Source organism: Spea bombifrons, chromosome 1 (assembly GCF_027358695.1).
Source record: "Spea bombifrons isolate aSpeBom1 chromosome 1, aSpeBom1.2.pri, whole genome shotgun sequence".
In the NCBI taxonomy this organism is placed as follows: domain Eukaryota; kingdom Metazoa; phylum Chordata; class Amphibia; order Anura; family Pelobatidae; genus Spea; species Spea bombifrons.
This window is the reverse complement of record NC_071087.1, coordinates 81,841,110-81,858,778: the sequence shown is the minus strand read 5'-3', so window position 1 is coordinate 81,858,778 and position 17,669 is coordinate 81,841,110. Positions and strand designations below refer to the sequence as shown.

At 42.2% G+C, this 17,669-nt stretch overlaps 1 protein-coding gene across 1 annotated transcript; it reads left to right on the top strand.

Moving 5' to 3' along the window:
• The first annotated feature begins 5,001 nt into the window (after nt 1-5,001).
• Nucleotides 5,002-16,901, top strand: KLHL26 (kelch like family member 26). Its single transcript, XM_053465709.1, has 3 exons — nt 5,002-5,056; nt 12,844-13,026; nt 15,169-16,901. Exons 1-3 carry the CDS (start codon nt 5,010-5,012, stop codon nt 16,748-16,750), a joined length of 1,812 nt encoding a protein of 603 aa, XP_053321684.1. The 5' UTR covers nt 5,002-5,009; the 3' UTR covers nt 16,751-16,901.
• The last annotated feature ends 768 nt before the right edge of the window (nt 16,902-17,669 follow it).

Below are 17,669 nucleotides of genomic sequence, written 5' to 3'. Positions count from 1 at the left end.
ATGATGGGGAGGTAAGGTCTATCCAAATAATCCCAGTACTGAGAAGGTTACGTGGATCTTGAGCAGGTACTTCTAGCATTAAACTTAACTTAGTAGCAGCATTGCAACAGTCAGGCGTTTCCTGACTTTCTGGAGCATGCATAAATCAAATGTCCATTCTGTCCGCAGTATAAACATAGTCCCAAAGATCTGCGGCGCAGTTTTTCTTCAGCGGATAGATGGCGTACAGGGCCTATTTCCATAGGCTGAGCAACAGCGGCAGCGGGTTCTGCAGGAGTAGTATGTCGAATCCAAGGCCTAAATTGACGTGGCCTTCTGTCGCGTTCTCTGTCTCGTTCAAATTTTCTCTCCTGACCTCTGCCTTCTAACCGTAGACATGCGGTAAGTCATGGTAGGTGAGTGCATCTTTTATAGACTCATTCAAACCCCTGCGAAAGGCAGATTTCAGGGCGGTGACATTCCAGTCTCTCTCATAACCTAATGTGCGAAATTCAACGGCATACTGGGCCACATTTCTTCTTTACTGTTGAACCTCCATTAAATTGGATTCAGGAGCTTCACGCCTCCCAGGAGCATCAAAGACTGCCCGGAATGATTCAATAAAGGCGTCCGCATCTTCCAAAATGGGTTCTGTTCCAACAGGGCCGATGCCCATGCCAACGCTTTTTAATAAATAAATGCTTTAAATAAATTTATAATAAAAGTCACTCTGTTTCAATGAGAGGAGGAGGTAATGAGGATGTGCCTGGAAGTGTAGTGGCACTGATTCAGGAAACCTCTACAATCTTGTGGATCACCGGAATATTTGTCAGGCAATTGCATTTTGGGTGCTTTGGCCAAAGTGCTTAGCCCTGGAGCTGGAAGTGAGGGATCAGATGATACACCTTGTGAGATGGTTGGTAACAGATTCATGGCCATCGATCTTAGAAGGTCCGCAACATCATCTAATTTCCGTTCCAAGAATTTAAGTTGGGACGCATGAGCGGCTAGGACTTGATCCTGTCTGTCTTGTCTGTTGGCCAAGTCTGTGGGATCCATATGTGTGGCCTGTGATAACTGTCACTATCGGCAGGTCAGGAAGGAGGTGCTCCGCAAGAATGCAACAGAGACTCTCGTTAATGGATGGCAGAACCGATAACCATAGAGGTCCCAAATAATTCAGGAACAAGTTGGTAAATACGGGGATCAGGCAAAAGAATAGTTGGGGTCACGAGCAAAGGTCTGGGCAGGCGGCAAACAACAGATCCGTCTTGATCCTTCGATCCTTGCGGGGGAGCGCGTCTAGAGGCAGGCCGGACCTGACAGCGTCTCCCGCAAACGGAATGAGCAGGGCACTGAACGCACTTCGGGCTCCCCTGCTTGTGGCAGCATCGGAACCTTGAGAGAGGTAACACTACCACACTGACACCCAAACACATACACACAGGACAGGCTCTGCCACACACTGACACCCACATCCAGATAGGCTAAGGTACAACAATAAAAAAAAAGTATTTTCCACACTGCTTTTGTATTTTTGCCCCCTTGTGTATCGCCCCCAGCCAGCACTATGTGTATTTATGCCCCCAGCCTGCCCCTCGCTTTAGTATAGATATATATAATGGTCCAAGCTGCCCCCATTGTGTATTAATGTCGCCAGCATTTTATCTGGGCTGGTCAGCAATATGTGTAAGTTTTCATGTGTCCTGGAAAACATGGCTGGTGTGGTCACCCTAATGCCCCCACATCCTTGTGTATTGCCCCAGCTAGCCCCACATTGTGTATCTACCCCACCACCCAGCCCCCCTTTAGTATTGATTTATGTGATTCCCCCAGCCAGCACCCCCTTGTGAATTAATGCCCTCCCCTTTAGTGTCAGCCCTGACACCGGGATTGCATCCAAAGGATCTGCCCAACACCCAGATTGGAAGCATAGGACTTGCCACCTTTGCCCCCAAACCCTAGCCTCCCTGTGCCATGCTTTCCCCCTCCACTTACACATCCATGCTATCACACAGATATTAATTCATATACTCATTCACATTCATTCACTCATTTATATACGCATTCACAGATACTCATTCAGTCACTCATTCACAGATACTTATTCCCTCAATCACGTTGTTCATACACCCTCCCCCACCCCCTTAGCTTGGTGCCACTCGCTGACTTCTCTTGCCCTGCCCAGAGCATGGGTCATGTGTCATGTGACGTGATGTAAATTCATGTGACTATGTTGGGTTCCTGCACAGGTAAACAGAAGGGCCCCTGTGGAAGTGATCGCCGGGGTCGTCCAGGACCCCTAGAGTGGCAGGCCCGGTCGCAGTTGCGACCCCTATGATTGCGGTTGCTGCAGGCTTTTGCCCTGTATTAAAGACGGCCCTGACGACCGTGTGGCCGCATCGCCACTTCAGTGCGTGGCCAGCCCACCAAGAAATTTCCCTTTTTAGGTAGAGGCCTGGAGCTGCAGCTCCATCAGCCCAGTGGCGGAACATCCAGGGTCGCAGATTCTCCCACCGGGAACCCTGAGGCTTCTAGTTACGCCCCTGTATCAGCCCCTACGTTAATCCAGCCCTGCTAGCATTCTAGTAATCTTTTTGAAACATACTTTTTTGGTAACACATTCCATTTCTCGTACCACCAATATTTATTGTTGGTTCATTTCTGGACAGAAATTAATTTCATCCAGTCTGCGAATTGTCTTCCTCATGAAATTTAAGTTTGCCCTGTTGTGATGTAGAAGAAGGGAACACGTTTTGTAGCCATAAGTTTAAAAGCTAAAGTGAACTTCCATCAATATGTCTTTATGGCAGCTGACAATAATTAAAAAATTTGTCTGTACTGCATAAACAGAAATGGACATGGTGGCCTTCATATTAGAATTACAATAAATGTCTATCGGGTCATATTGAGGAATACACATTCCTTGTAAAATGTATCCACATAAACATTGATTTCATCTTTCTTTGCAATGAAGGTGTTTGCAGCAAAGCTCTGTTTTTTTGACATGTGACAAACATTTTCAAATCTTGCTACAAAAAATGTAAGAATTAATTTGTGGAAAATTAACTATGAGTGCATTTACAGCTATTACAACTGCCACTACATCAGTCATTGAAAGGAATACTTCAGTCATTGTAATTATTTATGGCATTATATAGCTCCATCATACTCCGTAGTAGAGCCCTGCGCGCGACTGCTTTTTTAATCCCGCTCCCGCAATGTGGGTGTTCTGCTCCTGCCCACTCCCGCCACATTTGTGGCCAATCCCGCCCGCTCCCGCCACATTTGTGGCCAATCACACCCGCCTCCTTACCTGATTTCCCACGCAGTCCTGCAAGGCTGCCCTCGAGTTGTTCCCTTAAAGCGTCTCTTCTCTTGCTCCGCCCAGGAACAAGGCGGAGTCACAGGAAGTGACGTCACATCACGTGACTCCGTTTTGTTCCTGGGCAGAGCAAGATAGGAGACACTGTAAGGGAGCAGCGAGAAGGCAGTCTTGCGGGACTGCGCAGGATTACCGGGACCCGCAGGTACAGTGCCTGACCGCCCGCTCCCGCCCTCAGCCCCAGCAAGACCCGCGGGACCCGCCTCCCAATGCTGTCCTCTACTCCGTAGCACTGTACAATTGGTAGACAGGACGTAACAAGTAGTATATAAAAGACCTGCAAATGGGCCTAAAATGATTCAGACACATTTTTTGGTTTGTTTTTGACCCATTCGTTCTCTGGAAACTAATTTTGTTCCCTGTTCATTCGGCTCTGTCAAACATTTGGGGGCATTTTTAATTCGGGAACGAATTCACTCTTACTCAGTCTCACAATCAGGGCGAGGATGACACCATTGGAAGATCTGGGAGAGGTTATGACTGCAAGCACTGCCATCCTGGCAGAAGTTCCCACAGGGTTATGTCCACTGAGATGTGGACGAAGATAGCAAATTGAAGACTAAGGATAGAAGGGAAGGGAGAAGATAGAAGTCTCTCGCAGAGGAAGATGCGAAAGTGGGCAGCAGAGAAGGGAAACATTCAGGGAGCGTGAGAGAGAGTGCAAGAGAATAAGTGAGAGTGTGAGTGAATGTGGGCCCACAAATTTCGGACAAAAATTCTGAGCTTTTTGCTTTGTTTTCGTCTGATTTGTAGGGAGTCTGACCACATTTTGAGGGCTTCGTACGAATTGCTAAATTCACCAAAATTTAGTCTAGTACATATAATTCCTGAATGTAGCCTTTAAAGTACAGTTTTACCCACGTTACAAACTGTAATGGACTCCTGGTGCTCCAGCTCAGAACCTGGAGGATTCAGGTCTTGTCCCGAAGAACCAGAGAAGCGGCGTTTCATCCGGCAGTCTCCGGGCAAACCCGGAGAGTTCCTAGGTATGATCATAGCCAATGACCATAGCAGTTAAACATAGCAAATTATTATAGCCATCACTCCACACCATGGCTACATGTAGGGGTTGAAACCAGACTTTAATACTTTATAGTTCCTCTATGTTCCCGGCTCCAACTTCATTTTGTAAGACTGGAGGCTTAAGCAGCACCAATGCAGGGGCTCTGTCCCAAGGGTGGGACTCAAAAGAGGAATAAGGGGCAGATCCAATGGGCCAGCAAACTGAGGTGGCAACTTTGCACCAGCCCTGAGCACTAAAGTGTATGTGTGTATGAGTGTGAGTGAGAGGGAGGGAGGGAGTGTATTGGCATGAATGTGTATGTCTGTTAACATGAATGTGTAGGTATAAAGCATGAGTCTGTAAGTGAGTGCGTTAGTATGTTTGTGTAAGTGTGAGTGAGTTACTGGGTGGGGGGCAAGGATCTGATGGAGTCACTTGTATTTACCTGTGAAACGCAGCACTGTCCCTTTAAATTCTAAAATCCAGCTTTCTAGTCAAGTGGATTTTGAAATATCCTTTTATTGGATTTGGGATATTGTAATATATTTATTAATTGCTATCGTTGTTTTGGCAGAGATAAGACAAGACTTACACAGTTGTCGCTGTCCCTTTAAGCCGGTTACCTGAGCCAGCCCCGGGAACATGGCGGAGTCCGGAGGAGGGGAGTTCGTTTCGGTCCGGCAGAGCAGGTGAGAGCTATGCAAAGCTATGCGAATGGCCACGGTGCATTCATAACACCCTGGGCCTGCTTTCACTCCGTCCTGGGTAAGCCCAAGCTATCCTATGCCGCCCTAAGAGCACGGAACAGAGCTGGAAGTGTGCAGGCAGGAGGCGGGGAAGTGGAGCGGGAGAGCACGGGGATTGACAGGAGTTCTAGGCCTCAGAAAGGGGTGTGTGATGATATCACGCAAATCACCTCCAAACATAAACGAAATGCCAGCTGGCAGGTTGTGGGTCCTTCGCGTTACTACGATACCTTATTAAATGCGAAGAACTATCTTAAGTGGGAAAGTTCCTTAATTCACAAAAAGACTCCGAATAAAAATTCCACACCTAGCAGGGTAAGTGTGTTTTTGACAAGCATTTAAGATAAACACTAGTAAGCGTAATCTGAAGCATTTATCTGAACTATATATATATATATATATATATATATATATATATATAAAAAAATATGTATTTTAGTTCTATTGTATTAAATGAGACATATGTATGGTCTGTTGAAGTGAAATGCTTGCGGCTGTATTTCCACCATATGGATGCAAAGAAGAAACTTTTTTTTGGTTTAAATTTCTGTAATTTTTAGAAATGTGTTTATATAGGAGATATATACGTTGCATATATATGTATATAATAGTGTGTGTGTATGTGTATATATATATATCACATTTAATGGTATTTGGGGATGAGTTAACAAGAACAGAATAATTTCTTCTTGTTATACAAATTATGTTCAGCATGTGGTTCAACTATCTATGTGTTAAGCGATAAATGCATTATTTCTCAAGGCACCATAAGTTTATAACTTTGCAGAACGTAGAATGGGGATAAAACAACATTGCGTTAGCATAATTTGTAAGCTTTTGCAGGAATAGTGTTGCTGATTAGGTTTACCAAATAAATTATGTTCAAATTTACAATATACAGAAAAGGGGGAAATTTAATTGACGTAATATAAGTAATTCAAAGGGACACTCCAGCCATCATGTGCACTTCCAATTCCGATTGGAAATTCATAGAGGGATTCAAAATACAGAATCCCCAAATATGCATTTGCCCCTTTCTCGCCCCCCCCCCCCCAACAATTAGCCATATAATATACTCCCCACCAGTTAGCTCTAGCACTGGCTCAGCAAGCATTTCGGGGGGGTTTAATGACATAATGGACTAGCATTGAAGTGAATGGGAACGCTTTGCTACTGCTGATTGGCAGCTCCAAGCAGCCAATCAGTGATGCTCAAATGCTGGGCCACGGAGGATAGGTTCTGTTGCAGCTCTGGTTTGATGTCACAATGTTTAAGTTAAATTGTGTATGCCTTACCTTGAATCGATTGTGTCTCTTACAGACTGATGGATGACATGTTCGCTTTTGGCTTGTTTGCTTGTGGTTAGGGTGTGAATATATGTACACAAAAATAGGTTTTATGGATTAAAATGGCTAATAGCTATATATCAACCCATGGGGCACAAGCTAGCTGTACTGAGTCTGTTAACCTTGGTTTATAATATAGTGCAATATCTACGATATAATATATGATTTGCACGGTATACGTATTTGTGCTTGCTGGGCTTAGAATATTGTGGGTTATCTATGAAAAGGTCTCTGTTGAAGAAGTAGTAGTGTAGTTGTGACAGTTAGTGCATATGTGCTTAAAATAATCACCTAAAAAATTGCACTAGTTGAGCCACAATAGAGGAGTTATTTAATTTTTAGTTAAGAATTTTAATGGGGTCCACAAAATCTCTTTTATGGACAATTTAAACATATCCATTTTACAAAACATACTTGAACAACATATGGCAACAAAAACAAACTTTTTTTCGCTTCCTCTACCGTAAATGGTGATCACTTAATAGGCTGCTTACACAACCTGGTGACCTAGCTCATCTCCACACCGGTCACTTAGTATGGGTTCTACCTGCCGCTAGTAACCCTTTCAGGACAGGGGCTGCAGTGAATTACTGGGTGTTAGCTAGAATTGTAGTATGCTGATGGAAGATTCTATTTTCTTCCTTTTTGTTTCCAGCTAGTTAGGGTTGGATGACCTGAGTAAATCCTGTAGATATTTATTCAGTGAGGCTTTTCTCTTCCTAGTAGTTAATGCGTAGTACATCTACATTAGATATAGCTAGAAGTAAAAGAAAAATGAACCGGTTTGAAAAAAGACTGTTCTGAAATAGCGTTGTGTTGCTATACACTGACTTTACTTTTTGCATGATTTGTAGAGTGTAACCATATTGTGTTGCCTTTTGTGTCGCTTGGATTATTAATGCAAATTTTATAGCAACAAACAATGATTGCCTGGCAATATGTTTCCCTGGTGAATACATTTACACCCGGATGTAGATTGGGTCTAAAGAGTTAATTATTTAAACAAGGAGATAGTGTGTTTACTCTTGGTACGGTAGGTTTCATACTGATTGCTACTAAATGTATGTAACAGTAGCACGCCCTAAACTATTCATGTGAATGTCAAGTAAGTGTAAAGGAACAGTTTGATAAAATACAGTCATTTAAATAATTTGTGGAAGTGATAGTCTTCCAGCTGACATGTTCGTTAAGCTTTTCTTTTAGTTGATGGTGCTTTAGTTCTCAGTATATTTGAGCCATTTGTCCATTGCAAAAAGACATGTTTCGGTTGTGGAAATAAAACAATATGCTCTTTGTCGAGTTTTACAGAAGCCATGCTGAAAGCACAGCCCTGGAAGGATTTTGGATGGAAGGGCAGCATGACTGTGGGTAGGAATGGGTCGACGTCCTTCTTTCCTGTGGATTATGATTTCCTCTTGGGAGGAGTATGGTGATGGGTGGGTTACCTGAAGAATGTATAAGGCTGGAACCAGACGGGGCACTTCCTTTTGTGAAGATCCAGCTATTTTCTCTCTTCCCTGAAGCTCTATGTGCGTGTTTGGCGGTGCAGTTATTTGTTTTTGTTAGTTGCTGGTCTAGTGCTGGAGGAGGCCATTGTAAATATAGCCTTTTTCATGGTGCACAAGCCTTGCAGGACACTCCCTTGGTCCAGAGCTCAGGTGACAGAACATCTAGAGTTTTTTCGCTATGACAGTGGGAGGGCCCCGCTGTTGGTGCAACAAAAATAATGCATTATGCCTAAATTCAATGCTTAATTTAAATTGCTGTTCGATGGCCATGAACATTTGGGAGGAATAATTTGAAAATTGTAAATAAGTTATGCAAGCTGTTAAGAAATGTTTGAATTATGCTAATTTGCATCCTTGTGGGTTTAACATTACTGTCACAGTGTGCAGAAATAAAATGCATTACACTGTGGCCATTCAGTGGTCAGCAAGATGTCCGTAGAAGGACACCGGTGTCTGCCACCACAACTTGTGATGTTCATCATCCTGTCGGCTCTCCCCAGTGGCGGACTAGACTGCCTGCAGCTGGAGGAGGATGGCTTGTTGGGGAGGCCATGGATACCTCTCTAATCATCCCAAAATGAAGGCAGCACGATGTCTGTTCCTGTGCTACCTTGCGATGCGTGCCAGCTAGGGCTGCAACAACTAATCGATAAAATCGATAATAATCGATAATGAAATTCGTTGGCAACGAATTTCATTATCGATTAGTTGAATCGATTATTATCGATTATAAAATGAGGGTTTTTTCAGAGCAAACGCTCTGAAAAATCCCCCTCATTATATAATCCGTTTCGTCTGACTCACCGTCTCACAGCAGCAGCTCCTACTTACTCCCCCTCCCTGTAATCACTGTGACAACTGGCCCCGCCCCTTCCTTCTCCAGGCCAGAACCACATGGCTGTGACACTCATCTAACTGTAAGTATGTGTGTGTATATATATATATATATATATATATATATATATATATATATATATATATAATGTGTATATATGTATGTAATATATATAAATATATATATTTGGGCTACTGAAAGTTAGGGGAGGTGGGGGTTAATTTAGGGGCAGTTATGGTTAGTGGGGTGTTTAGGGTTAATTTAGGGGCAGTTATGGTTAATTGGGTGTTTAGGGTTAATTTAGGGGCAGTTATGTTAATAGGGTGTTTAGGTTTAATTTAGGAGCAGCTGTGGTTAATGGGGTGTTTGGGGTTAATTTGAGGCAGTTGTGGTTAATGGTGTGTTTAGGGTTAATTTAGGGGATGCTGTAGTTAAGGGGGTGTTAAGGGTTAATTTAGGGGCAGTTATGGTTAATGGGGAGTTTAGGGTTAATTTAGGGGAATCTAAATCCTGGGGGCAGTGAAGTGACATATCTGGGGGTATAAGGCATATACAGTATATAAGGCATATGTGGGGAGGGCAGTGTGGCATGTCTGGGGAGGACGGAGTGGTGTATCAGGGTGTATAAGGCATATCTGGGGGTAGAGAAGTGGCATGTCTGGGAGGCAGGGTGGCATGTCTGGGGAGGATGGAGTGGGGTATCGGGATATAAGGTGTATCAGGCACAGTGGCAGATGTGGGAGGCAGCGTGGAGTGGCAGATGTGGGAGGCAGCGTGGAGTGGCAGATGTGGGAGGCAGCGTGGAGTGGCATATGTGGGAGGCATTGTGGAGTGGCAGATGTGGGAGGCAGCATGGCATGGCATATGTGGGGAGGGCAGGGTGGCATGTCTGGGGAGGATGGAGTGGTGTTTCAGGGGGTATAAGGCGTATCAGGCACAGTGGCATGGGGGTAGAGTGGAGTGGCAGATGTGGGAGGTGGCGTGGCAGATGTGGGTGGGAGGTGGCGTGGCAGATGTGGGAGGCAGCGTGGCGTGGCATATGTGGGAGGCAGCGTGGAGTGGCATATGTGGGAGGCAGCGTGGAGTGGCATATGTGGGAGGCAGCGTGGTGTGGTATATGTGGGAGGCAGCGTGGAGTGCTGTGGTAGGCAGCGTGGCATATGTGGGGGGGGGCAGCATGGCATGTCTGGGAGGCAGCGTAGCAAGCCTGGGCTCAAATGTGCATATATTGGGGGGCTGGTTGGGAAATAAAGACAAGAAATGTATTATCAAAGTTTTTTTATTCTGCTGTTTGTATTTAACATCATTTGTTTAGTAAATTATTTTAAATAAATGAAAAATTTACATTCATTTTTTTATCCGATTAATCGAAAAAATAATCGGCCAACTAATCGATTATTAAAATAATCGTTAGTTGCAGCCCTAGTGCCAGCAATTGATGCCAACACCGAAACTGTGCGCACCATAAGTTAGAACTGAAACAGAAGTCTGTAGAAACAGACCACACACCCCCACCACAGGACTTAAGGAAACAGAAAAGGAGAGGGTGAAAGGAGAGAAATAACGATATAATAACGACATAATAATGTTGTCCCAACGTTGACTGATGGGGAGAAAGGAGAGAGATGGTGTATTTGCTTGTATGTTAGGGCAAGTGTGGCTGCAAGAGTCTAGGCCATAATGTTTGTGTAAGGATGAATGTGTGTGTTTGGGCAGCCATTTGTAAGGGCAGTGTATATGTGTGCATTTTCACAATCTATCTATTACTATTACTGTTACTGTTTTAGACCTAAATTTTTAACCCAGGGAACTATTTTAAATTTCAAAAGATAATTTCTTTCCTCCAACTGTGAAAATGTTCCCCATGAACCATGTCCATGCCTATCCTTGTGGCCATTTATAAACCACAGCAGAAGTAAACTGTGTCAGTGTCTTTATTTCCTAACCAAAGCATGCCCAGGGCACCGCAATCATGACTTTTTCAAGACATCTTAAGCAGAAGAGACAGGAACCATAATGTAATACAAATGTGCCACTAAAGATATCCTAAAGAGCACTGAACTGTGTTGATTATAGTTTTGTGATAGGGTTGGTTTCCTTTTTGTATTTCTAGTATTGGTAAACTCTATAAAAAGACAAAGGTTTTAGATAATCATAGGTATCAATGTATCTAAGCAGGAATATGCACCCACCACACTTAAGTAGACTTGGTGAGGTGTGCACAAACATGCCTTATCTGTATGCAGAACTAAAACCAAACTATATATGGGATGTCATGGGAACTGGGCTCTGTATTTTTGATTTCCATTACTTCTACTACTTCTGGTAAAAACGAAATATAGTTGGGAGATAAATTAAAAGGATTGGAACAGAAGGTATAATGTGGGGAAGGAGCCTCTCTGATGAAAGAATCAAGGTTATCTAGAAGTTAAGGTAAGAAATTGGCCAATAAAAGGTACAAAAAAGGGGAGAAGGGTATCAATGTTCTATATAGATGAGCAAAGTAAGATGGATTGAATTACATCTGAGATGCAGCTCGATTGCAAGCTTTTGACGTAAAGAAATGAATGTTTATCATGGTAAATTTCACATGGATTGGGTGTTAATGCTGTTTGTATGTAGCATTCTTGGCCTTGCCAAGGTATTCAGTTAATAAAAATGGCCATGTTACTGGCCAGCAGTATTTATGCAAAACAACCAAACATAAAAAGCTGTGCAGTTGCTGTTAGGAGTGATTCACATTCAAAGCCCCTCGCAGCCCCACTGAAGAATGCATATTTAACTACACCGTGAGTACTTTAATATGAAGTATTTAACAAACAGATTTAACAAATTCTTCTCAATATTCTCCAGAAATGCCTTATACCCCCTTTATGCCACTCTGAACACCCCACGTGCACGCCAGCCCCTTTAACTTCATTAGGCGGCGGTGGCAGAAGAAGGCGGCCCGGCTGTCGCTTTCAATCGCACTTGCAGCCGCTTAGTGGCTGTTTTAAATGTGGTGGTCTGCCGGCCGCTGCGGCCACGGACCGGCCGGCCCATTTCCCGGTATCCCGGTGGGCCAGTCCCGCCCTGCTAAGACCATCGTAAATATGTGTTTTCCGATGGTCTTAGGCGACCCCTGTGAAAGGGTCGGGACCCACAGGTTGAGAACCGCTGCTTTAATGGGACAGTCTAATGTCACTGGCACACCCTACAAAGATGAGTGCATATTAAAGTACTCTCTGAACACTTTTCTATACATTCTTCCAAAATTATTATTATTATTATTATGAAATAATGAAATGAAAAATATATTATAATAAAGCACTTACCTGACCCAGCAGATGCCCTGTTCCTCCATGGTCTCACTATTCTTGCCTCTGGTTGACTGACATAAGGGAAAGGAAAGGGCCAAATTCATATGGGAGATTCAGCAGAATTCTCCTCGTTGCATTTACAAAATGTATGATGCAAATTTTAACCCCTTGATGACAATTGCCAGTCGGGGCACGTCATGCACTAACATACAGTTAGTGACAATTGACATGTCAGGACCGTCTTGGTTTTAAACGGGTGCAGAAAGCAATCTAAAAAAAAAAGGGCAAAAAAACAAACAAACCCTTAATAAGAATACAAATCAAATACAAAGTGAACAATACACATTTGCAATGACTTAACCATCTCCAAATTGTAAGGTGAAATAAGATGACTTTTTTTTTTTTCCATGCCCTCGATTTTTATTTATTTTTTTACATTTTTTGCATAGTCCTGTATCACTAATTTACAGTTTTGTTTCTGTACTGCTTTCTGCCACTACCATGGAAATTATTAAAACTGTAACCGGAAATATTGCTGCATATGCATGGTTGGCTTATTTATAACTTACTGTTTCAGGATGTTTCTTCATTCCCACAATGCAAGACAGCTGACTTTGTATAAGAACAATTTTGAGTAATATTGCTAAGTCTGTTCTCGGTCATGTTGTTGTGTTTTACAAAATTAAAAGCCGGGCGGTTGGTAACTGATGGTCTTGTTCGCTTCTTTCCTTCTTTTCTTTAGCATGGCTGACAAGAGCAGCATCATGAAATGTACCTTCTCTGCTCCTGGACACAGTACTACTCTTCTACAGGGATTGACAGCGCTGCGTGCTCAGGGTCAGTTGCTTGACGTTATTCTGACTATAAACAGTGAAGTGTTTCAAGTGCACAAAGTAGTCCTGGCTGCCTGCAGTGATTATTTCAGGTGAGATTTGGTAACATCTTATATCTCTGCCGTCTGATGCATGATGAAGTGTCACCTTAATTAGTCCTTTTGTAGATCTGCTGCTTGACCATTGTTGAAGAACTCTTGTGTTGTTTGTTTTAGATTATGAAAACGTTGAATATTTGCCTTCATGTGAACGCATGGACATTGGTGATGTAGGTAAATTTGTAACAGCCACCTCAAAGCTTGGTAGGGTTTGACTGCATTTGTTCGGAACTATGAGACCTCACTTTGCTCGTATAAGACCTTGAGAGATTTAGCTGAGCAAAAAAAAAAGTGTTGTACATTTATTCTACTCATTTTGGCAAAAAATGTACATTGTAATATACAAGACCTTTGTGGGTAACTGCTACATATCTTACTATCTTAAGACCAACAATGTATGTATAAATAGTCTAAACAATGTTATGTAGTAGTGGTATTGTTGAAATGTTGATAGATTTATATTTATGAAATTGTCAGTAGTGTTTTTATTTTTATTCATTGATGTATCCGTTCTAAATGCGAATGTATTCCCTTTTCATTTTATAACACATGTATGGCATTGAGTTGATGGTTGTGGTGACTTTTATGTGGATGTAGATCACTCAGAATTGCATTTGTTTAGTTGTATAACATTTTACATTCTCAGGTTTATGATATAACGCCTTGTGCATGGTTGGAGCACACAGAGCATGTAGGACATGACTATAGGGTTTCCTCCAGAGACGGGAGTCTTTTAGCAAATCAGCATTCTTGGGGACCAGTGTAAGGAAGGTAGTTCACTGGACTTCCGACAGGGAAGAGGGACCAGCATACCCTCTGCTAGCTTAGCGTTTGTAGATGGAACACAGATGTTATCTGGCCAAAGGCATCATGTGCTAGTGTACCTCTCCATATACCCCTCTTCCCAACACATTGGGAGCTCATCCATGGCCTAGAGGCCCACCTCTGCCAAAAGGTACCCAAAACCTCTGAAATGGGAACACCTTTGGCCTTTAAGTACAAAAGTACTGGCCAACTATTTTTTAGGTCAAAACATAATATAATTTTAAATGTTTATTGAAGAGACTTCTACATTTCTTCATGATGTCATAGCCTGTTTATATTAAACTTAATCACATTATGTCCAACTTGACCAACTCATCCCCATCCAAGCAGTCCTGATACTTTTTCACCTCCCCTCAACTACAGACTAGAGTGTAAGCTCGCAAGAGCAGGACCCTCTTCTACTTTGCAACAGTTTGCTATTGTTTGTGATTTTTTTATTTATTTTACTGTAATAGCGCTAAGGAATCTGCTGGTGCTATATAAATAATTATAAGGTAATGTATAGAGAGAAAGGAAATGGATGACAGTGAATCAAGTGAAGAAGCCCTCCCACTCTTCCTGTGTGGGAGCAGATGGACAATGGGAGAGAGGACTGTACTTGATTAGGCATCTAATGTACATACCTTCTCTAGAGCTGGCTCCTCTCTGCTAGTGTCACAGTCCTTTTATATTAATCCAGAGTTTACAAGCAGCACACGTTATGACAATAGTGGAGTAACTCAGGCTACTATGAATCAAGTAGGTCTATTTTTGGGTGGCAACTCAGGGCCCCATGACATACCAGGGCCCCTTGCTTAATCTGCCCCTGCTAAGGTTGCATACTTTATTAATAGTTTTGGAAGACCTTTTGCTATTCCTTCTTCCTTATGTATTTTCTCCACACATCATTCACCATCCAGCACCAGTACTGTTTAGTGTCTTCCAGTTTCAAAACTGACACAAAATGTGGGTTGAGTAGGGGACATTCCGCTGCAGCTTTTTTTTTTCTTTGCCCTTCATGTATGTTCTAGTACTTACAAAGTAAAACATACATTCATCATTGGTAGGATTTTGGGCTGCTTTTTTTAACAACATAAAATATTTGTCTGTGCCAAAAATGATGAGATGCTTGATGAACAGTGGTGGGGAGATCTATCTAAAAATAAGATGTAACATTGGGTAAGGAATTCAACTGTTACCTATTAGTACTTTGGGGAAGAAAAGCTGTTAGTATTTCAATAATTCAATAATTGTGTACATAGATCCACTGTTTAATGACAAAAAAAGAAATGTACCCAACACAACCTTGATAAAATGTTTTTTTGTCTACAGGGCAATGTTTACAGGAGGAATGAGAGAAGCCAATCAAGATGTTATTGAATTAAAAGGTGTGTCTCCTAGAGGACTGCGTCACATAATTGACTTTGCTTACAGTGCGGAAGTTACACTTGACCTTGACTGTATTCATGATGTCTTGGGAGCTGCTGTCTTTCTCCAAATGGTCCCAGTTGTTGAACTCTGTGAAGAGTTCCTAAAATCTGCCATGAGTGTTGAAACCTGTTTGAACATTGGACAAATGGCAACAACATTTAGTCTGGCATCTCTGAAAGAATCGGTGGATTCTTTTACATTCAAACACTTCCTTAAAATTTCTGAGGAAGAAGACTTCCTTCATTTGCCTTTAGAGAGACTGGTTTTCTTCCTCCAAAGCAACAAGCTTAAAAACTGTAGTGAAATAGATTTATTTCGCTCTGCAATTCGTTGGCTACAGTTTGACTATTCCCGCCGTGCCTGTGCTAGTCAAGTTCTATGCCATATTCGTTTTCCGTTGATGAAGTCTTCGGAATTGGTGGATAGCGTTCAGACTGTTGATATTATGGTGGAAGATGTTCTGTGCAGACAGTACCTTCTTGAAGCTTTCAACTACCAAATTCTCCCATTCCGGCAACATGAGATGCAATCTCCTAGAACTATCATTAGATCCGATGCCTGTTCTCTTATAACGTTTGGTGGCACGCCTTATACAGATAACGACCGGACAGTGAGCAGCAAAGTGTATTACTTGCCAGATGTTAATGCTCGACAGTTTAAGGACCTAAATGAAATGGAGGTAGGATGCAGCCATGCTTGTGTTGCAGTGCTGGACAATTTTATTTATGTTGTAGGAGGACAGCATCTGCAGTACAGGAGTGGTGAAGGAGCTGTGGATGTCTGTTTCCGGTATGATCCCCATTTAAATCAGTGGCTGCGCATTCAGGCTATGCAAGAGAGCAGAATTCAGTTCCAGCTTCACATGTTGTATGGTATGTTGTATGCTACTGGAGGAAGGAATCGGTCGGGCAGTCTATCATCTGTGGAGCGATACTGCCCTAAAAAGAACGAGTGGACCTATGTTTGTTCTCTTAAACGCAGAACATGGGGGCATGCTGGCGCAACGCTTGGTGGTAAGCTGTATATATCAGGTGGCTATGGAATATCAGTTGAAGACAAGAAAGCACTACATTGTTATGATCCTTCTATAGATCAGTGGGAGTTCAAAACACCAATGAATGAGCCAAGAGTCCTCCATGCAATGGTTGGGACCAAAAACAGAATTTATGCTCTTGGGGGAAGAATGGATCATGTGGATCGATGTTTTGATGTGTTAGCTGTGGAATATTATACCCCAGAGACTGATGCGTGGACAACAGTAAGTCCAATGAGGGCTGGGCAGTCTGAAGCAGGCTGCTGTTTATTGGATAAAAAGATTTATATTGTAGGCGGCTACAACTGGCACTTAAACAATGTGACTAGTATTGTGCAAGTGTATAATGCAGAAAATGATGAGTGGGAAAGAGATTTACACTTTCCCGAGTCATTTGCTGGGATAGCGTGTGCACCTATTATACTACCTCAAATAACAACTCAGAGGTAACTGGACATTTTATTGTAAAAGACTATGGACCAACACTTCTGTTTTATGTATTTAATATTTTTATAACTTTGAGTGTTGTACATAAGGTTACAAATATGAGCAAATGTTGCATATGTAATGTTCCTCTCTATACATACATATCATATGCGCATAATACAGGGACGGTTGTGTTAATATATTTTTTGTTTACATTTGTTCTGAATTATACTGTGACGTGATAAGCAATAAGGGAAATTGTATAGGATACACATGGTTATCTTTTATGCATATGATGTGAGGTCTCCTTTACATTTTAATTTAGACGAAAAACTGAATTTAATGCACAATTTAATATTTATAGGCACAAACATAGTGGCTTAGTTGTTTTATTAAAGAGGGCCTCGATTGAAGACTATTTTCTTTTCCTTAAGGTTGTTGGTTCCCACCTCCTTACCTCTGCATTCGGTCGCCTAAGTATTTAAAATTTTGAGTACGTTTTTCTGGATGGCCTCCCCATTCCTACATCATTTTCATGTAAAAGATGAATAATTTGCCTCCTATGGAGGTCATCCCATCTAATAAGGGTACATTTAATAAAGTTGTTACACTAGGTGGTATGGATGGTAACTGCAAGTGTAAAGTTGAGTATATTATATGATGGACTTATTCTTACTGTATTGTGATTTAGACCTTTTTGGAGGTTTGCTGCTATAGTTTGCAATACAGTGTGCATTGTATTCTATATGGTAATATTTGTTCACCTAGTTTATTGAAGTACTGAAGCAATTATTTTCTTTACAGGTCCAATTGTGTCATTTTTTTTTCTTTAAACTGAAGTAGCTGCAATCTTTCTGTGCTTGGGCAGACCATTTGTGAAGCGCTGTTCAGTCCACCTCTCTTTATGATTCAACACACTATTCTCTGCAGCAGGCTAGCGGGC

Excerpts from the sequence above, each read along its gene's own strand:
- KLHL26 (XM_053465709.1), top strand. The coding sequence starts at position 5,010 with ATGGCGGAGTCCGGAGGAGGGGAGTTCGTTTCGGTCCGGCAGAGCAG. Across the intron at positions 5,057-12,843 it reads GTTTCGGTCCGGCAGAGCAG|CATGGCTGACAAGAGCAGCA; the intron begins GTGAGAGCTATG and ends TCTTTTCTTTAG. Across the intron at positions 13,027-15,168 it reads GCCTGCAGTGATTATTTCAG|GGCAATGTTTACAGGAGGAA; the intron begins GTGAGATTTGGT and ends TTTTGTCTACAG.